This window comes from Mesoplodon densirostris, chromosome 3 (genome assembly GCF_025265405.1).
Source record: "Mesoplodon densirostris isolate mMesDen1 chromosome 3, mMesDen1 primary haplotype, whole genome shotgun sequence".
Taxonomy (NCBI): domain Eukaryota; kingdom Metazoa; phylum Chordata; class Mammalia; order Artiodactyla; family Ziphiidae; genus Mesoplodon; species Mesoplodon densirostris.
Window position 1 is genome coordinate 117686902 of NC_082663.1, and position 25189 is coordinate 117712090.

General features: G+C 37.3%; 1 protein-coding gene across 1 annotated transcript in view; it reads left to right on the top strand.

Annotated features, from left to right (window-relative positions):
* Positions 1-996: 996 nt before the first annotated feature.
* Positions 997-25189, top strand: part of PKD2L2 (polycystin 2 like 2, transient receptor potential cation channel) — a 40274-nt gene continuing 16081 nt past the window's right edge. Inside the window, exons 1-8 of the mRNA XM_060093407.1 lie at positions 997-1027; positions 1718-1819; positions 3449-3582; positions 5056-5312; positions 7850-8071; positions 17601-17829; positions 19155-19325; positions 19627-19808. Coding sequence (XP_059949390.1) covers positions 997-1027; positions 1718-1819; positions 3449-3582; positions 5056-5312; positions 7850-8071; positions 17601-17829; positions 19155-19325; positions 19627-19808 — 1328 coding nt within the window. The remainder of the gene's footprint in view (positions 1028-1717; positions 1820-3448; positions 3583-5055; positions 5313-7849; positions 8072-17600; positions 17830-19154; positions 19326-19626; positions 19809-25189) is intronic.

The window sequence follows — 25189 nt, forward strand, 5'->3', positions numbered from 1 at the left end:
CTTTTATCATTGGTAGTCTTTGACCCTCGCTGCTATGTGGCCTAGTTTTCCTTTTTACCTGACATGAAACGGCATTTATCAACATCACCCTACATCTCTTTCGGAGAAATAACAAAAGTGGCTTTATTTTTTACTTTCAAAACAGCTTGACGGGTTTCTTAGCTGGCTGCCCTGGGGCTTTCCACTGAATTCCTTTTGTATTTTCCTTTTTACCAACCTAAGAATCCCCGCCCCCCTCCCCCCCTCATATTCTGGCGGGCTTATGAATGCCTTAATTTACAACCAAATTTGGCCTTTTCTATAGCTGATTTACAAACCTTCTCACTTTTGCAAAGCTGCTGGGTCAGATGTGAGTCCGGGCTCCCAAAGACTACTGTTTTGGCCTACGCTTTTACATTATCACTGCAGAACTTTTTTTTTTAAATCTATTTCAACGTTCTCTTAAGCCATATTGGGTGGAAAGAGGGGTGGAAGCTATTTCTAGCAACAGCTCTCGATTACTAATAATCAGTGTCTGCAAGCTGCAGCGGCGGAGTGGGGCTTTGGCGACGAGCAAACCTTGCCCCAACGGGCCTTTGGTAAGTAATTTATTCTCCTCAGTCTCTTCAGGTCTAAAACGAGGGCAAAACACATACCTTCCAGGAAGGGGCGGTGTGAAGTCTAAACAACTCAAAAGATGTTAAAAGTCAATAATGGGTAGCCCATTATAATTAATTACTACGATTTTTATGATTAACCCCAGGCCTAAAGCCAGGTTTGCCCTAGAAGTCGGTCCTCCGCAGGAGACAAACGCCACCGCGCTCAGGCCCGCCTCACGCAAAGCCTTTCCGTAAAGGCCTCGGTGCGCACGCGCGCTGGCATGTTCTAGTGCCGCTTGCTCCCGTCGTGGAGCCTGGGGCTCGCGCAGGCGCATGAGCTAGGCGCGCACCGTGTGAGTATCGCGCAGGCGCCGCCAGCCTTGGGTGGCGGAACGTGCTGTTGTTGTTCAAGTTTGCCATGGCTGAGGCGTCCCGGTGGCACCTAGGCGGTGAGGGGTGCCTCTAGGGAGTGGGTGGGGCAGAGCGGAACGGGCAAATATCCTGCAAGGAAGTCTGTAGCCTCACATGTACTCACGTGAGAGATGACCTCCAGAACGGTTAGACGTCGCAGCCTCCCCTTGAGAAGCGGAGAGGGACTGTGTGGACCCATTTCACAGACAGGAAAAGTGAAGCCCTGAGGGAACATCCCGCCCCTTGCCGGAAGCTGGAGCTGGGCGCTGCCACATGCTGTATAGTGGCCTTCTCTAGGCCGGCCTTAGAAGGCCTTTGTTGATCTAGGGAGTAGTGGCCTTGGCAGAACCCCAGGCTGAGTCCTTTTCCCCCTTCCAGCAGGAGCCAGCCATCCCAAGAAGCACAGTTAACAGGAGGAGAAGACGATTAGGGACAGAGGAGGGGGGTTTGTTTGCTTTGTATTTTGCTTTTTCAGTTTAAAACAAGACTGGTGAGGAAACATCCGGGTTATAAAATTCATTATATACGGTCATAAAATGATTGCCCACTATCACCATGGGAAAATGTTAGTAATTAGTCCTTCTTCATAAAAGTGAGAGTAAAAACATAACCAGAAGCTATTGGAGCTTTCCTTCACAGAGTGTAAACAGCTAAAAGCACCTGTTTTTCCATCCCTATTATTTATATATATTATAAATTAAGGAAAATTTTTGTTTTATATCTCACAGGAACTCCAAAACATAAGCTGCATTACAGAAAGGAAGTAGAAATGAGAACCACACTTCAGGAGTTCTTACTCTACCTTATTTTTTTAATAAACTTATGTATATGTAAGTACACAGATGTAGATGAAGACACTGTTTGAACTAGAAAAAAAAAGTTATGTGCAGATGAAAAACAAAACATATGGATTTTATAAAACCATAGGCTTTCAGACTACTGAAACCTCTCAAAAAATAGTGACACATTTTAAACATCTTAAATTCATTTAGGTTGACATTATTTCCAATTCTTAAGGGGCACAACTTTAGGTCACAGAAGTAATAAAAAGCTTTCATAGTCAACACTGATTGAATTAATTATTCCTTTCTGTTGGCAGTTCTGTCTTGAATATAATTATTCCCTTGAGTTGCCAATTCTTGATTTCTTTTAGAGCGATACAGATACATTAGCTTTGCTCTAGTTTCATAGGTCAAACTACAAATGAGGCCTAAGAAGTTAGTCTTGATGTCTGCTTTGTTCTTTTCCCTGGCCTGTTGCAGAGTTAATAGTAAAATATGCTAGTTCTGAGTCACAGAAGATATGAATCAACGCAGATCTTTAGGGAGGACCAGGAAAACATCTCAACCTACATTCCTCCTATCTGTGGGTCAATATCATTGACTTAATCAGTATTAAAGAGCATTTTGTCTTTATAGCACCCAACATATAGTAGATGCAAGCTCACTGACTGGACTTATGTTGGTACAGCATACATACTGGCAATTATATATCGGTTAACTAATTAATTGATATTGTAGGGGTGAGCTTGAGTCAGATCTGGATTAAAAAGACAGCTTTAGCCAATCTTATAAATTAAGATATTTTAGATTGGTTTTTAACTGCTTATTACAGAACATTTGGGGAGTGGAAAAATATTTAAAGATCACTCATAATCCCATTATTCAGGGATTTTTTTAAAAAAACACCTTTTCATAATAAGGAAAAACTGGAAACAAATCTCCAACAGGATTTGTTTAATTTTCGGTATATACAGTGAAATACTGTGCAACGTTAAAGAATGGCATAGGCTCATGTGTGCCATGGAATGATGTTGAAGATACATTATTTCTAAAAATAAAGGCCTTCTAGCAAAAAAAAAAAAAAAAAAAAAGACATATTTAGTCTATACCCTGCTCTAAAACCCACCCGCGCACCCCTAGGAAGAGTGAGAAAGAATACTAGTTAATGTTCTTTTCAATCTTATCATGTGCCAAAACATAGTTTCAAATATTCCACATGAATTATCTCACTTACTTCTCATAACAAAACTATGAGGCAGGAGATATTATCCCTATGGTGGGACTCAAACCATTATCTGTTTGATTTTAAAGTTCATAGCCTAAACTACTCACTATATTATGTTGCCTACTCTCAATATTGGGGAAAAAAACCCATCTTGCAGAATAGTATGTATAATGTGATCTCAGTTTTATAAAAATTAAGTTATTTTCTCTATAAGTGTGTATGCATTTAGAAAAATCTGAAGAATATATGCCAAACCTAATTCTAGCAGTGGGATTATAGGAAACTTCTTCCTGTTTTGTATATTTCTATTTTAGTTTTTTTATTATTGCTCTTATAATTAGAAAAATAAAATTGAATGTTTAAAGCAAAATTGAGAACAAATTACAAGTACATTTTTAATCCTGATAAAAATTGAGTTTTTAAACGTAAATTTTTAAACAAATTCTCCTTAGTGACTTTGGGGATGGTAAACCCACATAGGTATTACTTAAACAAAGTTATGTCATCTCTATTTTTGGACACATCTGTGCATGGTGAAGAAAGAACCAACTTTAAGTCTATTCGCAGCATAACTGACTTTTGGAAGGTAAGATGTCATGTGACTGTGGATGAAGTAGCTTTAGGCATTGAATAAACAAGCCCTTGGCACACATAGTAGGCACTTGATACATATTTATTGAAGGAATGAATAAAAATAAATGTCATTTCTTTAAACTATTAGAATCAATCAACCACTAAGTGTTTATTGAGAACCTGTGTTCTCAGTGTGATAGAGTTCTTATAACTTTAAAAAAGTGATATTTATTTTTTTAACATTATCGTTGCATTTGGGAAATAGATTTCTTATGTGGGAGTTAGGATCCAAAGTCAGTCTAAAATTGTATACAGTGAAAATTACCGTTAAAAATTCCTTAAATTGCCCATAAATTAAAATATATGTGATTTTGGTATACAGGCCTATACTCTTGTGTGTGTGTTACAGTAATGTACAGTATATAATAAAGAGTACATTTACAAAATATAATTTTATAGTGTTTTTAATTGCATAAGAGTATCATTCCTTTAGCATTAGAACAGACTTGTTTTTTCTGTTACACTTAACTTTGCAAGATGTTCACATTATGAGGAAAGAACAATTAAGGGAACAGCAGTTTCAGGTATCCCATGTCACAAACATTGGGACATACAAGGAAGAGGTAGGGAAGGCTTTCCAGAGGTGATCACAATTCAGTTGAGTTTTAAAGGATGAGTAACAGAAGACCATCCTAGGAAGGAAAAATGATAGGTACTATAAGTAATTCATCACGTGGAACTATGTTTGGCATTATAGGCATATAGGAGATGAGGTGGAAAAGACCAAACTATGAATTGAACAGAGGTCTAATCATGAATGCCATGCTAGGAATTTGAAACTTATCAAGGAGACAATGTCATTTCCTGAGAGTGAGAGAAGTGTGAGATAAGGCAAATGATTAGAAGTCATTGGTTTAGGCCAAGTGAAATATGAAAGAATGATAGGAAATTTTCCCTGAGACAAGAAGTGGAGCCCAACTGCTTTTTTACTGTGCTGTCTTGAGGTATGTATGTGGCCAATGGCAAATAAGACAAAGGCAGGAAAGAAAAAAATGAACCCTAGGCTTAGGATCTCTTAGAAGGAGCACATAGTGACAGAGACAGAAGCAGTCACCACCGCCAGAGTTGGAGAGGAAAGGGAGGAAACAGATAACTTCGAGGTGAAGTCATGAATTGTGGCTATGACCAGTCCTGATATTCATGTATTGGGGGAGAGTTTTCAGTATACCCCTCGGAGAAGAAGGGTTATGGAACTAAATGAGTTAATACACGTAAAGTGCTTAGAGCAGTACATAGTAAGTACTCAGGAAATGTTAACCATTTTCGTTATCACCATCAACATCAGAATTTACCATTACCATTATTAATGGTGGCTTGGCTAAAATCACTGATTTTTATATTCTTATGGATAACATTATGAATGTAGATTCTGTTATACACTTGACATGAAATATTTTTCCCATAACATTTATTTTTCTATATGAAGTTTATGGAAGGACCCCTTTTGGAAGGCCTGTACTGGGACTCATGGTACAATAACAAGAATTTGTATGACTTAAAGAACAGCAGTCGCATCTACTATGAGAACATACTTTTAGGAGTCCCCAGAGTCCGTCAACTAAAAGTCCACAACAACACGTGCAAGGTCCATTCATCCTTTCAGTCCTTGATGAATGAATGTTATGACAAATACACTTCTGAAAATGAAGATCTGTCTGATTTTGGCCTTAAATCTGATACTGAGTAAGCAGTATAAAATTACACGTAACTTTTTCTAGCAGTTACCATTGTATCTTCAAACAATTGTGAAAACATATTTATTTTCCAAATAATACCAACAGGGGCCTGGCAGGTAAGGAGACTGTTTCAGTAATAGTATCAAAGGAAGACTCCGAGATGCAGTGTTTAGAAAAGGAAGAGTAAGCCTGTTATTTATTTATTTATTTTGCGGTACATGGGCCTCTCACTGTTGTGGGCTCTCCCGTTGCGGAGCACAGGCTCCAGACGCGCAGGCTCAGCAGCCATGGCTCACGGGCCCAACCGCTCCACGGCATGTGGGATCCTCCCAGACTGGGCACGAACCCATGTCCCCTGCATCGGCAGGTGGACTCTCAACCACTGTACCACCAGGGAAGTCTGCAACCTGTTATATTTTTGTTTACAAAAGGATGTGAAGTGTTTTTTTTTCCAACTGTGGTAAATGAAGTGCTAAGTCATATTGGACACAGGGCAAAGCGCCCATTTTTGCTTTTACAAAACTCAATCAGCTTTTCTGGCTATGGCAAGATGCCCTCAAACACATTCCAAATGCTTCTTGGAATCCCTAGGGAGTGTCTTTGGTGTACTCTGTTGCTTTCTCACTCTGGCTTACTTCAGTGATATCTTCTATTGTTGCCAATGTTGAAAAGGGGCAGTTATGTTTTACAGACACTGCATCTGATGATACCTGCCAAAGATCTTATGGCCATTGTTCTCCAAAGTGGCTGAGGCTAATGCTAGTATAGACTCACGTCTACACTTTATATTGAAAATGTAAAAGCCCAAAGCCACTGACACTACCTCCCCTTAACACAGAAGCTGCTGGTATCATTGCTTTTAAGGTCATATGAAAATCATAGAGGCAAAAAATATATCTTTTTAAAAATTTGATATTTATCAATGATGAAATATTTACAAAGTCCACCCTTTCCTACTCATAATTCCCACTCCAGAAGCAGCCACTTTTAGTTGTTTCTTTTTGTATATACTTCCTATTTCTGAATAATATGCTTATACTATTACTTGATCTTATATTTTTATATATCTATTGTCTCTGTCATGGAAAGTGTCTGTCATATATCCCTCTTATGCCACTCCCTCCACATACACACTTCCTGTTCCTCTTAGCCTGTAGTTACACCGTAATTTTTGTTAATCATTAGTCGATGTTTATTTTATAAATATGAACAGTGATTACATTTCCTTTCTTGAACAACTACCTCTCTACCCCTAGGATTGATCATTGCTTTGTGGGTTTTGTTGACTTATTTTTTCTTTCTATGAGTTTTGGGTGTTCTTGAGGGCAACAAAGTGCTTGTATAATTCTTATAAACTTAATAAATTCATAAGTATGGTGACACATTCTCTTAAATATTATACTATTATAACAGTACTACGCACTATTTCCCTTTCAATGAAAAATTACAAGATAAGTCAACTATTAATTACACATTTAAATTTGATCTCAAGACTAATCTGTTAGGTATTCTAATATTCCAAATTTTCATAACAACTACAAATATTTAAATACTAAAATTAACATTATGGATTTAGAATTTTAATACGTGTCATTTCCTGACAAACAAAATAAGAATCAATTTGTGCTTGTTTTTCTTTCTAAAATGTAATGTTCATTAATTAAAACCAGTATAAAAAATTGGAAGTAGGAGAGGGTTGGTGTAATAAATGTTCTTGTTTCAGTTTAACAATCATATGGAAAATGCTCAAACATACAACTATGGAATTTTCATTAAAAATGAGTATTTTATCTTAGCGTTGTCACTTTTTTCTTCTCTGCTGAAAATGAACATGGTGTTACTAACAGAAAAACAAGTTTAAGCAGAGCATCTTTGGATAATTGTTCAGATCTGTTTTAGGAGACTGAATAGGGACTGAAATGAAGAATCAAAGCTATACTTTTTGATATTGCATAACTAAGTTAAAAGTAGAAAGAATGGAAACAAAATTTAGTTATACAGATTTTACTTTGTGTACTTTCATTAAAATAAGATACCTATATAACAATATAGACATTGTAGCAAAGTTTTTATTTATTGGGCATTTATAAATGGTATATGATTGTTAAAACACAGACTGTGAAGCATCATTTTCCCCATACTGAGACAGTTATTTCTGAATCAAAACCCTGGATATTTTTGTCCTACTCAAAGACTAAAGATCTCATAAGATAACAGAGACAACATGTTAAAGAAAAAATCCGTCATTATTTTCTAGATTTCAAGTTCCCTGAGGCAACAGATGGATTAAAAAAAAATTTTTTCTCATAGTATGTAGTCCAGTGTGTTGCCCACAATAAGCACTAAACAATGAAAACATATTCAATCTTAATCCTTTTAGCTTAATCCTTAACTCACCATCTTGCTTCAAAATTACTATAATACTTATGAACTTAGTACTACTTTTTTTAAAACTACTACTTTGAACCAAAGATTAACTTAAATTCTTAAATACTTCTCAGTCAGGCTTTCTCATCTCTCCATTATTCTTTTTATATCTAACAGATGGAAGTACTCTGCTCCTATTATCAACTCCCCTTGGCATAGGGGATTTACTGGTGTTTACCGAAATGGGGGATATATTTTCACTTTATCAAAATCAAAATCTGAAACCCTAAACAAGTTCATTAATCTTCGAATGAACAGCTGGATCACAAGAAGCACTAGAGTTATTTTTATTGATTTTTCATTATACAATGCTAATGTAAATCTGTTTTGCATCATCAGGTGAGTTACTCAAAACCTCTTATTAGTATACTGAATTTAAAAGGCACCCAGAGCCCTCATTAGGGTTCCCAGTTTGTGCATGTTTGTACTGAGATTAAAATCATAAGCTCCAAAATAAATATAATGTAATTCTTCCAATAATGATAAAGAAGAAAGAGCAACATCATATTTATTGTTTCACTGTTTCAGGATATATTCCAGAACATGGAGAATTACATACAATAGGTTAGTTTTATATTGCTTAAGAAAACATAATCTTATTTATTGTCATTCTGCAGTTGGGCATATCTAACATTTAGTTCTAAAGATTTCTTCCTTTAAATCAGATCATTCAAATCTGTTGATTTCCTTTCAGAATGAGCTGCTTTATTAAGTTACTCATTTTTGTCTCAAGAATGAACAATTTAAAATTCAAACAATATATAACAGTAGCCAGCATCCTAGAAATGATTACAGCCGATGGTGATTTGCAAAAATGGTCCCAATTCTTCACATCTTTGCCATGTAAATTTGCAGTGCCCTGTCACCCAGGGCAGGGTGCCCTGCCCCAGAACTTGATACTGGGTTCAACCAGATGACTTTCTTTGGTCAATGGAATGTCAGCAGATAAGATACAAGCAGAAGCTTGAAAAGGGTTTGTAAATTAAAACTTGCTCTCTTGCACTTCTGCTATTGCATGAGAAGGACCTGCCTGGGCTAACCTGTTGGACCCAAGAAAAAGATGACAGACATCCCCTCTCACAAGGAGGAGGACAGAGAACCAACCAAAGAGAAAAAATTATTTCTGTAGGTCTGATTACCTTAGGTAATCTGCCTAACTTGGACCATGCTATTTGGCTTAGGCCTGGGTTCTAGAATCAAACAGTCAAAGCAAATAGGATTACTGTGATTGAATCTGCCTGGGGATTGAAATGGCTTCTTCTAAGGGATCTGAGAATGGGTGAATGCCTGATACAATTAGGGTTCTCTTAGAAAGAAGGAATGGGATAATGAATGCTAGACAGGCAAACAATAGTGTCCACTAAGTCTCAGTGAGCCACTTTTTTCTCATGAGTCTTACATTTTTACTCTGGAATGTGGAATTGGCATTTACTCTGATAGGGGAATTTTCCCCCTGTGCAACAGTGATGGTGAAACATAATCATGGCCTTTAAAATTTGTAAAAATGAAAACAAATGAATTACCATCAGCAGCCAATGGACATTTTACATTTTATGTTATAGTATTTTCTTTCAGGGAATCAGCTTCGTACCAACATTATTCACCCTTCCCGATAGTCCTGGTAGGGATAAAGTGAAGAATACAAATCACTTCTATGTCCTAAATAATAGTAGAAACAGTGGGGTAATTGGCTTAAAGTCATATGAAGAACTCCTTGTAATACTAGATTAAGTCCATATTTTCTGTCTCTAGGTTTTGTGCTTATTCTATGTTACCTTTAATTTTTTTTCATATTTATTTATTTATTTGTCTCTGTTGGGTCTTAGTTGTGGCATGCAGACTCCTTAGTTGCAGCATGCATGTGGGATCTAATTCCCCCACCAGGGATTGAGCCCAGGCCCCCTGCATTGGGAGCACAGAGTCTTACCCACTGGACCACCAGGGAAGTCCCATCTATGTTATCTTTTAAAATGTTATTTCTTAGAAACTTTAGCAGATTTTGAAACATTTAACTGGTAGTATATCTAATCAGTAGTTGTATGGGAGCATATTGCTTACACTAAGACCTTATCCACTTATTTTCCCTTTGTATACATAGCTGGCAAACTAAACTGAATACTCATCATTTTTTGCTTTTTGTTTACTAGTTTACACTTCAGATCAAAATACTGAGTTTCTTTCACTTCACTCACTTACCCGGCATTGCGCACATACTATACACAAGGTGAAAAAACAAATTCCTGTTTTCTATTTGTTAACTGGTTGTTTTGTTCTTGGCTTTGGTGGTTTTTTGCTTTTGGGGCCACACCTTACTCCAGTACCAATAAGATTTGCTAATATCTTTAGGTAGGAATAATTACATCATGGCATTGTGATAGAGATGCTGGTTCCTTAAATTACTGTCAATTCTTAATTATCTGCAGTTGTGGAGAACACTAGAAATACAGTGAACCGCCTCAAAATCTTTTTATATTTAGTACTGGAATTAATTTTTATATTTCTATTTGCATATAGATCTTTGTATCCAACATCCAGTGCCTAAAGTTAAACAGAAAACATTTGATTCAGTAAAATATGTTATCTTGACATTTAGAAGCAAGAAGTATCTCTGATAAGCTAAAGGGGGAGAGTGTATTTTCCTCCTCTGAAATATTTTAAAAATTATGTATTTTGGGGGGGAGTCCTGACTAATAACAGTAACTAACAGTATAGCATGTTCTTGAACATCATCTTGTTCTGTAGGGATAAATTAGTTTCCCAGTTATGAATGAGCAATCAAAACACAGAGTAAAATGAATGTCTAGCTAAAAATCACATCTTTCTTTCTCACTTACATTGGTCTTTGACCACTGGGAATTTTCAGAGTACCAAAAAAAAGTGGAGCATTAAAAAAGAAGTAATGGAGGAAGTGGCATCACGCCAAAGGCACTAGCTCCCAGAGGTGCAGGCAGGAGTTGGGGGGCTAGGGCTCTTTGGCACCTAGGTTGAAACTAGTTTTATGTGTCTGAGGTCTCAGCTGGGAGACTTGAAGACTGGGTCTGTGATCATCTGAAGGCTCATCCACTCACAAGTTGAGTGGTTGATGCTGATGGATGCTGAGGAAATCCATGTGATATTTTCACATAGACTAGTTTGCACTTCCGAAGAGCATGGTAGATGGATTTCAAAGGGTGAAGACTAGAAGCAGATTTGCAGTATTTTCCTTTGGCAGAACAGAATTCCATGAGAGCAACTTTCATTGTTAGAGAGAGGAGAGAGAGAGAAGCCTCGTTTGTTGACATCACTTGGTTCATGAAGCTTTCACCTAGAAGTGAAGCTGCGGAACAAACCTTGAGAAGAATCATCTCCTGCTTCAATCTGCTGCTGGATAGGAACTAATCAGAGAGAGAGAGAGGCAGAAGATGGAGAGGATGGCGTCCAAGGCTTTCGTGATCATAAATCTCACCCCCACTCCAACTCCCTTTATACTTTTCTTGCAAAAATAATAATATAAATAAGGAGGTGGTGGGGTCTCCAAAAACAAAAATCGTATCCTTCAACCATCTGGGGAAGGCAAAAATCCCATCCACCTCAACTCTCAGGTCGAAAGTAAAGTTGTACCACACACAATCAGGATGTTACTTAAGAGTGCTCTTAAAAGAACATATGATGTGTGGCTGACAGGGTCATGGTGCTCCAGCCAGGTGTCAGGCCTGTGCCTCTGAGGTGGAAGAGCCGAGTTCAGGACATTGGTCCACCAGAGACCTCCTGGCTCCACATAATATCAAATGGCAAGAGCCCTCCCAGAGATCTCCATCTCAATGCTAAGACCCAGCGCCACTCAATGACCAGCAAGCTATAGCACTGGACACCCTGTGCCAAACAACTAGCAAGACAGAAACACAACACCACCCATTAGCAGAGAGGCTGCCTAAAATCATAATAAGGTCACAGACACCCCAAAACACACCACCAGACACGGTCCTGCCCACCAGAAAGACAAGATCTAGCCTCATCCATCAGAACACAGACACCAGTCCCCTCCACCAGGAAGCCTACACAACCCACTGAAATAACCTTAGCCACTGGGAGCAGACACCAAAAACAACAGGAACTACAAACTTGCAGCCTACAAAAAGGATACCCCAAACACAGTAAGTTAAGCAAAATGAGAAGACATAGAAACACACAGCATATGAAGGAGCAAGGCAAAAACTCACCAGACCAAACAAAGGAAGAGGAAATAGGCAGTCTACCTGAAAAAGAATTCAGAGTAATGATACAAAAGATGATCCAAAATCTTGGAAATAGAATGGCGAACACACAAGGAACGTTTAACAAGGACCTAGAAGAACTAAAGAGCAAACAATGACGAACAACACAATATCTGAAATTAAAAATTCACCAGAAGGAATGAATAGCAGAATGAGGCAGAATGGATAAGTGACCTGGAAGGTAAAATAGTGGAAATAACTACCGCAGAGCAGAATAAAGAAAAAAGAATGAAAAGAATTGAGGACAGTCTCAAAGACCTCTGCGACAACATGAAATGCACCAACATTCAATTACAGAGGCCCCAGAAGAAGGAGAGAAAAAGAAGGAACTGAGAAAATATTTGAAGAGATTATAGTTGAAAACTTTCCTAATATGGGAAAGGAAATAGTCAATCAGGTCCAGGAAGCAGAGAGAGTCCCACACAGGATAAATCCAAGGAGAAACACGCCAAGACACATATTAATCAAACTATCAAATACAATTAAATTTTCTTTGTATTAAATACAAAGAGAAAATATTAAAAGCAGCAAGGGAAAAATAACATACAAGGGAATCCCCATAAGGTTCACAGCTGATCTTTCAGCAGAAACTCTGCAAGCCAGAAGGGAGTGACAGGACATATTTAAAGTGATGAAAGGGAAAAACCTACAACCAAGATTACTCTACCCAGCAAGGATCTCATTCAGATTCAACAGAGAAATTAAAACCTTTACAGACAAGCAAAAACTAAGAGAATTCAGCACCACCAAACCAGCTTTACAACAAATGCTAAAGGAACTTCTCTAGGCAGGAAACACAAGAGAAGGAAAAGACCTACAATAACAAAGGAAAACAATTAAGAAAATGGTAATAGGAACATACATATTGATAACTACCTTAAATGTAAATGGATTAAATGCTCCAACCAAAAGATATAGACTGGCTGAATGGATACAAAAACAAGACCCAGGGCTTCCCTCGTGGCTCAGTGGTTGAGAGTCCGCCTGCCGATGCAGGGGACACAGGTTCATGCCTAGGTTTGGGAGGATCCCGCATGCCACGGAGCGGTTGGGCCCATGAGTCATGGCCGCTGGGCCTGTGCGTCCGGAGCCTGTGCTCCGCAACGGGAGAGGCCACAACAGTGAGAGGCCTGCGTACTGCAAAAAAAACACAAAAAAACAAGACCATATATATGCTGTCTACAAGGGACCCACACCAGACCTAGAGACACATACAGACTGAAAGTGAGGGGATGGAAAAAGATATTCCATGCGAATGGAAATCAAAAGAAAGCTGAAGTAGCAATTCTCATATCAGACAAAATAGACTTTAAAATAAAGACTATTATAAGAGACAAAGAAGGACACTACATAATGATCAAGGGATCAATCCAAGAAGAAGATATAACAATTGTAAATCTTTATGCACCAAACATAGGAGCACCTCAATACATAATGCAAATGCTACCAGCCATAAAAGGGGAAATTGACAGTAACACAATCATAGTAGGGGACTTTAACAAACAAATTTCACCAATGGACAGATCATCCAAAATGAAAATAAATAAGGAAGCACAAGCTTTGAATGGTACATTAAACAAGAAGGACTTAATTGATATTTATAGGACATTCCATCCAAAAACAACAGAATACACTTTCTTCTCAAGGGCTCATGGAACATTCTCCAGGATAGATCATATCTTGGGGCACAAATCAAGACTTGGTAAATTTAAGAAAATTGAAATCGTATCAAGTATCTTTTCCAACAACAATGCTATGAGAGTAGATATCAATTACAGAAAAAAAATCTGTAAGAAATACAAACACATGGAGGATAAACAATACACTACTTGATAGCCAAGAGATCACTCAAGAAATCAAACAGGAAATAAAAAAATACCTAGAAACAAATGACAGTGAAAACACGATGACCCAAAACCTATGGGATGCAGCAAAAGCAGTTCTAAGAGGGAAGTTTATAGCAATACAAGAAACATCTCAAATAAACAACCTAACCTTACACCTAAAGCAATTAGAGAATGAAGAACAAAAAAAAAACAAAACCCCAAAGTTAGCAGAGGAAAGAAATCATAAAGATCAGATCAGAAATAAATGAAAAATAAATGAAGGGAACAATAGCAAAGATCAATAAAACTAAAAGCTGGTTCTTTGAGAAGATAAACAAAATTGATAAACCATTAGCCAGACTCATCAAGAAAAAAAGGGAGAAGACTCAAATCAATAGATATAGAAATGAAAAAGAAGAAGTAACAACTGACACTGCAGGAATATAAAGAGTCATGAGAGATTACTACAAGCAACTATATGCCAATAAAATGGACAACCTGGAAGAAATGGACAAATTCTTAGAAATGCACAATGTGCAAAACTGAACCAGGAAGAAACAGGAAATATAAACAGACCACTCACAAGCACTGAAATTGAGACTGTGATTAAAAATCTTCCATCAAACCAAAGCCCAGGACCAGATTGATTCACAGGCGAATTCTATCAAACACGTAGAGAAGAGCTAACACCTATCTTTCTCACACTCTTCCAAAATATAGCAGAGAGAGGAAGACTCCCAAACTCATTCTACGAGGCCACCATCACCCTAATACCAAAACCAGACAAAGATGTCACAAAGAAAGAAAACTACAGGCCAATATCACTGATGAACATAGATGCAAAAATCCTCAACAAAATAATAGCAAACAGAATCCAACAGCACATTAAAGGATCATACACCATGATCAAGTGGGGTTTATCCCAGGAATGCAAGGATTCTTCAATATATGCAAATCAATCAATGTGATAAACCATATTAACAAATTGAAGGAGAAAAACCATATGATCATCTCAATAGATGCAGAAAAAGCTTTCAACAAAATCAACACCCATTTATGATAAAAACCCTCCAGAAAGTAGGCATAGAGGGGACTTACCTCAACATAATAAAGGCCATATATGACAAACCCACAGACAACATCGTTCTCAATGGTGAAAAACTGAAACCATTTCCTCTAAGATCAGGAAGAAGACAAGGTTTTCCATTCTCACCACTATTATTCAACATAGTTTTGGAAATTTTAGCAATAGCAATCAGAGAAAAAAAAGAAATAAAAAGAATCCAAAACAGAAAAGAAGAAGTAAAGCTGTCACTGTTTGTAGATGACATGATATTATACATAGAGAATCCTAAAGATCCTACTAGTAAACTACTAGAGCTAATCAATGAATTTCGTAAAGTAGCAGGATACAAAATTAATGCACAGAAATCTCTTGCATTCCTATACACTAATGATGAAGAATCTGAAAGTGAAATTAAGGAAACACTCTCATTTACCATTGCAACAAAAAGAATAAAATACCTAGGAATAAACCTACCTAAGGAGACAAAAGACCTGTATGCAGAAAACTATAAGACACTGATGAAAGAAATTAAAGATGATACAAATAGATGGAGAGATAGACCATGTTCTTGGATTGGAAGAATCAACACTGTGAAAATGACTATACTACCCAAAGCAATCTACAGACTCAATGCAATCCCTATCAAATTACCAATGGCATTTTCACAGAACTAGAACAAAAAATTTCACAATTTGTATGGAAACACAAAAGACCCCGAATAGCCAAAGCAATCTTGAGAAAGAAGAACAGAGCTGGAGGAATCAGGCTCCTGGACTTCAGACTATACTACAAAGCTACAGTAATCAAGATAGTATGGTACTGGCACAAAAACAGAAAAATAGATCAATGGAACAGGATAGAAAGCCCAGAAATAAACCCACGCACATATGGTCACCTTATTTTTGATAAAGGAGCAAAGAATATACAATGGAGAAAAGACAGCCTCTTCAATAGTGGTGCTGGGAAAACTGGACAGCTACATGTAAAAGAATGAAATTAGAACACTCTCTAACACCATACACAAAAATAAACTCAAAATGGATTAAAGACCTAAATGTAAAACCAGACACTGTAAAACTCTTAAAGGAAAACATAGGCAGAACACTCTATGACATAAATCACAGCATGATCCTTTCTGACCCACCTCCTAGACAGATGGAAATAAGAACAAAAATAAACAAATGGGACCTAATGAAACTTAAAAGCTTTTGCACAGCAAAGGAAACCATAAACAAGATGAAAAGACCACCCTCAGAATGGGAGAAAATATTTGCAAATGAAGCAACTGAGAAAGGATTAATCTCCAAAATTTACAAGCAGCTCATGCTGCTCGATATCAAAAAAACAAGAATCCAATCCAAAAATGGGCAGAAGACCTAAATAGACATTTCTCCAAAGAAGATACACAGATTGCCAACAAACACATGAAAGGATGCTCAACATCACTAATCATTAGAGAAATGCAAATCAAAACTACAATGAGGTATCACCTCACAGCAGTCAGAATGGTCATCATCAAAAATCTACAAACAATAAATGCTGGAGAGGGTGTGGAGAAAGGGGAACCCTCTTGCACTGTTGATGGGAATGTAAATTGATACAGACACTATGGAGAACAGTATGGACATTCCTTAAAAAACTAAAAATAGAACTACCATATGACCCAGCAATTCCACTCTTGGGCATATACCCTGAGAAAACCATAATTCAAAAAGAGTCATGTACCACAATGTTCATTGCAGCTCTATTTAAAATAGCCAGGATATGGAAGCAACCTAAGTGTCCATCGACAGATGAATGGATAAAGAAGATGTGGCACAGGGCTTCCCTGGTGGTGCAGTGGTTGAGAGTCTGCCTGCCGATGCAGGGGACATGGGTTCCTGCCCTGGTCTGGGAAGATCCCACATGCCGCAGAGCGGCTGGGCCCGTGAGCTATGGTCGCTGAGTCTGCGCATCCGGAGCCTGTGCTCCGCAAAGGGAGAGGCCACAACAGTGAGAGGCCCGCGTACCGCAAAAAAAAAAAAAAAAAAAAAAAAAGATGTGGCACATATATACAATGGAATATTACTCAGCCATAAAAAGAAACACAATTGAATTATTCAATTCAATTGAGGTAGATGGACCTAGAGTCGGTCATACAGAGTGAAGTAAGTCAGAAAGAGAAAAACAAATACCATATGCTATCACATATATACGGAATCTAAAAAAAAAAATTGTTCTGAAGAACCTAGGGGCAGGACAGGAATAAGGACGCAGACGTAGAGAATGGACTTGAGGACACGGGGAGGGGGAAGGGTAAGCTGTGACGAAGTGAGAGAGTGGCATGGACATATATACACTACCAAATGTAAAATAGCTAATGGGAAACAGATGCATCGCACAGGGAGTTCAACCCGGTGCTTTGTGACCACCTAGAGGGGTGGGATAGGGAGGGTGGGAGCGAGGGAGATGCAAGAGGGAAGAGATATGGGAACATATGTATATGTATAACTGATTCACTTTGTTATACAGCAGAAACTAACACAACATTGTAAAGCAATTACACTCCAGTAAAGATGTTAAAAAAAATAGTAATGAATTGAGCCCATAACCCTGAGAAAACATATTTTGTACAAAATAACTGAATAAAGTACACAACATCACTGACTAGAAATTTCAATCACGTTAGGTACTGAAATATAAATCCTTGAAATGCACTGACTTTCACAAACCTCATTTTACAGATTGGTGGCAGAATTCCCTGCAACTGGAGGAATATTTACTTCATGGCAGTTTTACTCTGTGAAGCTCCTTAGATATGTTAGCTACTATGATTATTTTATTGCTTCCTGTGAAATCACATTTTGTATTTTTCTTATTGTCTTCACAACACAAGAAGCCCTAAAAATAAAAGAATTTAAATCTGCCTATTTCAAAAGTAGTTGGAACTGGCTAGAATTACTATTTTTGGTGGTAAGTATATATTCACAGATATGGTTGAAGGGAATCACGTCTGAACCCACCAATGAGAGAGGTGTAAAAAGTACCTCCCTCATCCGGGACTTATTTTAAAAGCTGTAAGTATCAATAATAAAATAAACTGTCATAGTACATACTAATGGTGTGCCTCCAAAAGGGAGAAATCTTTTTTCTCTTTGATTTGGTCCTTGGCAGGACTAGCATAAACCTAGAGGAATAAGTGATTTCATATGTATTATGATTTAGTGGGCACAGTAGGTCTCCCTACTCCCACTCAAAAAAATGTATTCCTCTCAGGGCCTCATGTTGAAAATAATGATTCTTTTGGGGCAAGGTTCTTTAAAATGTACTCTTGTATGTTGCCTAAATCTGCTTTCCTCTTTACACTGAATTTTTAAATAGGCAAAAGACAAGCCTAGGCAGAATATTGAAGGGGGTTTAAGGTTTGAGCAGCCAGAGCGTAGCTTGTAGGCACAGAGGATGCCACCAGGATTGGGGAAATAATCCTTGAAGAAACTCCAAGACTGCCAGTTCTTATCACTGGAAAATACTAAAATAAACATAGAGGTGTGGGTAGAGCGGAACAAATCGTAAGAGCTTGGTTTTAGGAACAATGAACAAATATTCTGGCTTATACAACCTGATCTTTTACTCTTATTGGCCCTTAGTTATAGCCAATCCAGTATATATATATTTGTTTCTCAAAACCAAATTGAAAGTTTCTCAGAGTCAGAAAGTGTGCCATCTACCTCTCTGGTAACCACAATAATGCTTAACACAGTGTATAGCATTAAATGTTTAACTGAGTATTTTAGGGAAGAGAAATCAAAGGAAAATTTTCATGACAGTTAGAAAACTCTGAAACCTAAGATAATCTGGTTCTAAAATCCTCTTCTAAAAGAGTTGTTAAAAAGCTCTAAAGGACTTTATTTTTTTGGAGCTGTAAAAAGATTTTTCTTGGAGTGTTACATAGTGAAAAATATTAAACTCTTAGGTATCATGTAGTTATATGGAGCAGAAACTCTTACAGTCTAGTCAGAATTATATAATCATTTTATACATTTGTGTTTTATGACTCAAAGAAACAAAAAGTCATATAGATTAGGATAGCCAGGCAGTCTGTATTTTGCTACTTTTATGATAATTATGCTACCTTAAACTTCTATAAATTGAGGCTTACTTTCATTTATGTAAAAACCTGTCTTATCTCTCCCTCCCTTTTTGTTGAACTTCTGATGAACTTTTTCATGTGTTTATTCATAGGCTGCAGGAGATTTAGAGGTAATCTCTAATTTAACCCTTCTTATTTTCCCATTTAGTTGTGTTTTGTGGCCGTTTTCTTCAACTCATACTGTAATATACAAATTTTTCTCTTGCTTGGACAACTGTTAAAAAGTACTGAAAAATATTCAGACTTCTATTTTCTTGCATACTGGCACATTTATTACAACAATATAATTGCCATAACCATCTTCTTTGCATGGATAAAGGTATTTATATTTTATCAGATATAACAGATTAGATATATTTTATTATATTAGATAATAAAATGGGAACTTAAACTACAAAGTTATGAAAAAACAAAAGGATATTCTTAACTATACAGTAATTTTTTTATACAGTAATTTTTAAAGTAGTTTGGCTTTGTAATGATTGCCAGCGAATCCTCAAACACCCCGACTGTCATGAAGCATCTTTTAATTTCAAGCAGATTTCTTCTGAAATTAATTTACTCTAAGTCATTATAATCTTTAATATTTTCCTATTTCAATTAACTTTGTTCTTTTTCAGATATTCAAATTCATAAGCTTTAATAAGACAATGTCTCAGCTGTCATCAACCTTGTCCCGCTGTATCAAAGACATAGTAGGATTTGCCATCATGCTTTTTATAATATTCTTTGCTTATGCTCAGTTAGGATTTCTTGTTTTTGGATCACAAGTTGACGACTTTTCCACTTTTCAAAATTCCATGTAAGTTCTTAGCATAAATGTAATTTATGCAGTTTTATCCAGTTTATAACAAAAAAAATCATGAAAAGGCCTGTAAGTAGTGACATAAGCTTTAATAAATTAAAAAATGGTTTGATATTTTCACTGATGGCTAAATATCTGTCACACTCAAAGTACAGTTAGGCATTGAAAGATCCAAATGGATGGTGTTATCCACTTTTCAAGTGTTACCAGGTCAAGCTAGAAAAATATTTTTTTACTTTTCAATAGAAGTGAAAATTTTACCTAAGATAAAAGAAATTGGCTCCACGTCTCTGTAGTATTTATTCTCTGGGCAAAAGAAATCTTAAGTGTTTTCTTTAGAGGGCTCTATCTTTAGAATCCTTTTATTGATATTGACCTGATTATCCTTTGCTGATCTGGCAAAGCTGAATTTTAAAAATAGCTTTATACACATAAAACAATCAGCAGATAACTAACTTATAGAACTGATTAGGTAGAATCCCTAGAAAAACATTGTCTTTAAAAGTGAATAATTTTAATAAATTTACTTTCATTTTTGAGTAGGTAAAACAAGTTCTGTGTAAAAAATTTATGATAGTCTAAATATCAGTTCTCGGGCTTCCCTGGTGGTGCAGTGGTTGAGAATCTGCCTGCTAATGCAGGGGACACGGGTTCGAGCCCTGGTCTGGGAGGATCCCACATGCCACGGAGCATCTAGGCCCGTGAGCCACAACTACTGAGCCTGCGCGTCTGGAGCCTGTGCTCTGCAACAAGAGAGGCTGCGAGAGTGAGAGGTCCGCGCACTGCGATGAAGAGTGGCCCCCGCTTGCCACAACTAGAGAAAGCCCTCACACAGAAATGAAGACCCAACACAGCAAAAATAAATTAATTAATTAATAAACTCCTACCCCCAACATCTTAAAAAAAAATAAAATAAATAAAATAAAATAAAATATCAGTTCTCAAAATGTGTTCTGTGCAACCTAGACCAAGACTGTCTGGGGGAAATGGCTTCATTTTCATCACTCTTGGAAATTCGTAGTGCATGGTAACATATGGCTCTGAGAAAAACTGCAATAACTTTCCCTTTAGTTAAGAATTCCTCAAACTTGTCCATGGCCCTTTTACTCAATTTGGGGTAAAGTCTGGTCTGAAAAATTTCTTAGGTTGCCCTCTTTTCATTATCCACATGTAAATACTGTATTATCTAAGTACCAATTGCATGAAATTTAATAATATTTTTCTGAATAACCCTTTACTAAATCAGTAGTGGAAAGAGTGGACTAGCAGCCAAGAGGATATAATTCTACTTTCCAATTCTGCCACTAGCTATTTAACTTTTCTAGACCTTAATTTCTTTATCTGTAAATAAAGGGGCTGGACTAAATCACTCCCAAAGGTCCTTTCCAACTTCAAATGACTTATAATTTGAGAAGTCTAATTAGCTTATCCAGAGTGAATAATGTTTGCAGTTCCAACAACTTCTTGGTCCTTTCCTAGGATCTGAATTCAAGTGTTAATAATAAAGCTAAGTAGTATTGGACATTAAATATAAATGTAGTAATTTACAGAACCTTGGAAATTTGTGTTACCTTGGATAATGGGAGGAAAGAAAGTATAAGGCACAAAGTAAACAGATAGAAAATTTTGAAATGGATTAATGAGGGGACTTCTGCTTTTGGTAATGATGTGCTAGGTTATTCAAATCAACCTCTTCACAATTTAAAAAGCTGGATGAAATATAGGAAACATTTAAGAACTAACAAAAAAGTGAGTGGCCGAAATCAGAAAGCAAGAACCCAGAAAAGTAAACTCAGCATCCAAAGCTACTTCTGCCCTGAAGCCTTTTTTTTTAACTCATAAAAATTTTAAATTGTGTTATAACATAACATAAAATTTACCATCTTAACCATGTCTTTTTTTAACCATTTCTAACTGTATAGTGAAGTACATTCATCTTGTTCAATCATCACCATCATTCATCTCCAGAAATCTTTTTATCTTGCAAAACTGAAACTCTATACTCATTAAACAGAACTCTCCATTTTCCTCCCTACCCCTGCCCCTGGCAACCATCATTCTACTTTCTGCCTCTATGATTTTGATTACTCAAGGTACCTAGTGGAATCATACAGTATTTGTCCTTTTGTGACTGATTTATTCCACTTAGCATAATGTCTTCAAGATTCAACAATGTTGTAGGATATGTCAGAATTTCCTTTTTGAAGCTGAATAATATTCCATTGTATGTATATACCACATTTTGTTTACCCATTAATCTGTCAATGACACTTGGGTTGCTTCCACGTTTTAGCTATTATGAATAATGCTGTGAGAACATGGTGTACAAATATCTCTTTGAGATCCTACTTTGAATTCTTTTGGGTACATACCCAGAAGTAGAATTGCTGGATCATATGGTAATTGTATTTTGAATTTTTGAGGAACTGCTATACTGTTTTCCAGTGGCTATTCCATTTTACCTTTCCACTAATGGTGCATGTTTCAATTTCTCCACATCCGTGTCAAAAATTTTTATTTTGTTTTTTTTTTTTTTTTTGATAGTAGCCATCCTAATGGATGTGAGTGAGGTGATACCTCATGGTGTTTTTGATTTGCATTTCCCTACTGATTAGCAATCTTGAGCATCTTTTCATGTGCTTATGCACATGTTGGTTCACTTGATGGTATCCCACAGGTCCCTTAGGCTCTGTTCACTTTTCTTTAAACTTTTTTCTTTCTGTTCCTCAGACTCAATAATTTCAATTGCCCTATCTTCAAGTCCACTGATTTTTTTTCTTCTGCCTATTCAAATCTACCTTTGAATCTCTCTAATGAATTTTCATTTCAGTTATTGTACTTTTCAGCTCTAGAATTTTTTTGGTCTCTTTTTAGGTTTTCTATCTTTTTATTGATATTTCCACTTTGTTCATATGTAGTTTTCTTGACTTACTCCATGTCTTCTTTTAGTTCTTTGAGGATCAGCCTGAGGTGTAAACTTAAGGTCTTCTCAGGCCTTTTCTGAGCCTGTGCCATTCCTTGGGCATGCATGGTGACTGTCTAATTTCCTCCATATATGCAGTTTTTTTTTTTTAATGTCTTAGTCCTTTTTTTTTTTTTTTTTTTTTTTGGCTGTGTTGGTTCTTTGTTGCTGCTTGTGGGCTCTCTCTAGTTGCGGTGAGCGGGGGCTACTCTTCCTTGTGGTGCATGGGCTTCTCACTGTGGTGGCTTCTCTTGTTGTGGAGCACGGGCTCTAGGAATGCAGGCTTCAGTAGTTGTGGCTCACAGGCTCCAGAGTGCAGGCTCAGTAGTTGTGCACGGGCTTAGTTGCTCCACAGCATGTGGGATCTTCCTGGACCAGGGCACAAACCCATGTCCCCTGCATTGGCAAGCGGATTCTTAACCACTACACCACCAGGGAAGCCCCATGAATGTCCTAGTCTTTAATATCTGGCTCCCAAAGGGGAAAAAGAGAAAAATGAAGAAGGAGGGAAGGGCATTGGGCCTCTCAATCCCAAGGACATTGCTTCAGCCAGAGAGGGAGGGGCTTGCAACAATGCAGGGAGATGCCTGCTTCTGTGATCAGAAGCAGCAATCAGCAATCAGAACACAGACCCTGATGTTTGGACAACAGGGTCCTTCTTGTCCACCTTGGCTCCCACAAGCTGTGTACAAGCTGCTCTAGAAATACATGCAGGGCTACCTGCCATGGGCTGGGCGGTAGGAGATGGGTAGCTGCTGCCAAACTAAAAGTTTAAATTGACCCAAACTGCCCAATCCTTTCCTGGAAGTTGTAAGCCTTCAACAGACTCCAGAGTTCCAAAATAGTTTCATCAGAGAGATTGTGCCACTGTGATTGCTGTCTAGGTGGTGAGACAGATTCCTAGTGTTTCTTACTCCATCTTCCCCAAAACCTCCACCATGAAGGCATTTTTGTTGATCCAGAAGAAACAGTTGAGAAATTGTGTTTCTAGTTACCTCTCAAGGAGGAGACAGAAGACAAACCCAAGGCCTGTGTGTGTGTGCTGGGGAGTGGGGTTGGGGGAGAGGAGGATTGTCTGATAACCTCTCCACACATAAAGCAGGGAGCCTGAAGTGCTACAGCCTCAAGTTAAAAGTAAACCCCTCAGTGACTTGACTTGAAGTCTGGGTTTAATCACCTAGGTATCCAGGGAACCTCATGTCTTGAATTTGGATTAAGATGGTCCCAGGGTGGAATGCCCATATGCACCTGCAGACACACACACAAAAATACCTCTCTGGAGAAAGATATTTCATCCTAAGCCCTTCAAGTATAATTTACTGCTCATGGTCAAAGATAACTTGGTACATAAGGAGGAAAAATTCGTAAGCAAGAACCAGCAGATACAAAAGACAACAGAAACAGACTCAAAGACTTCAAATATTGGAATAATCAATAAATACTATATTTAGAGAAATAAAACACAAGTCAGAAAATATCTTTAGAGAGAGAACAGGATACTGTAAAAAGTGACATACTTGAAAAAGTATCAAACAGAATTCTAGAACTGAAAATTAAAGCAACTGAGATTAAAAGTCCAGTTGACAGGTTTGATAGCAAATGAGACATAGATGAAGAGAGAATGAGTAAAATGAAAAATAGGTGAGAAAAAATTTAAAAGTGGCATAGAGAGGCAAAATGTTCAGAAAATGACAGAAAGGGTAGAATGAGAAGGCCTAATATATGTTTAACCTGTATTACAGAAGACAACAGACAGTGGAATAGAGGCAATATTTGGAGAAGGCTTAGGAATACCTACCACCCAGTCATGCCTGCAAGTGAGAGACTGGGAAGTCAGATTAACCATAAATGGTACATTATTATGAAACAGTCTGTAAGCTATTTTAATTCAACAAGAGAGAACTGTAGAAAGTTAACAGGGGTATCAAGAAGTTAAAAAAGTGTTTTCATTCAGTATAACCTGTATCCTGAAGAGTCATGGTGTTCCTTTTAGCTTGGGGAGGGGGAGGGGAAAGGGATAAACTAAGCGCCAATTGGCTTAATTTGCTTAATTAAGAGGAGAAAAGTGACAATTACATTGCATTTGTAAGTCTCCAGTTCCTATGTGATTATAACCATTCAGTAATTGCTTAGGTTTTTGTTATTCACACTATTTACAGAGCAGAGGTATGTGGACACTTTCTGGAGAGGAGAAATGCTGACTTTAACTTATATAAACACAACTTAAGGATAAAAAATTAAGTTAAAAACACTAAAACAGAACCTCATATTCTCCTATGCCAGAGAGGAAAAAAAATTTTTTTGATTTGCTGAGAAACTTTGGTCTCCTAATTCAGCAGTTCTCCTTCTATCTTGTGTAGAAGAGCATTAGAATCCAGTATTAGAAGCTGGATAAATACTGTATGTATGATTTAGT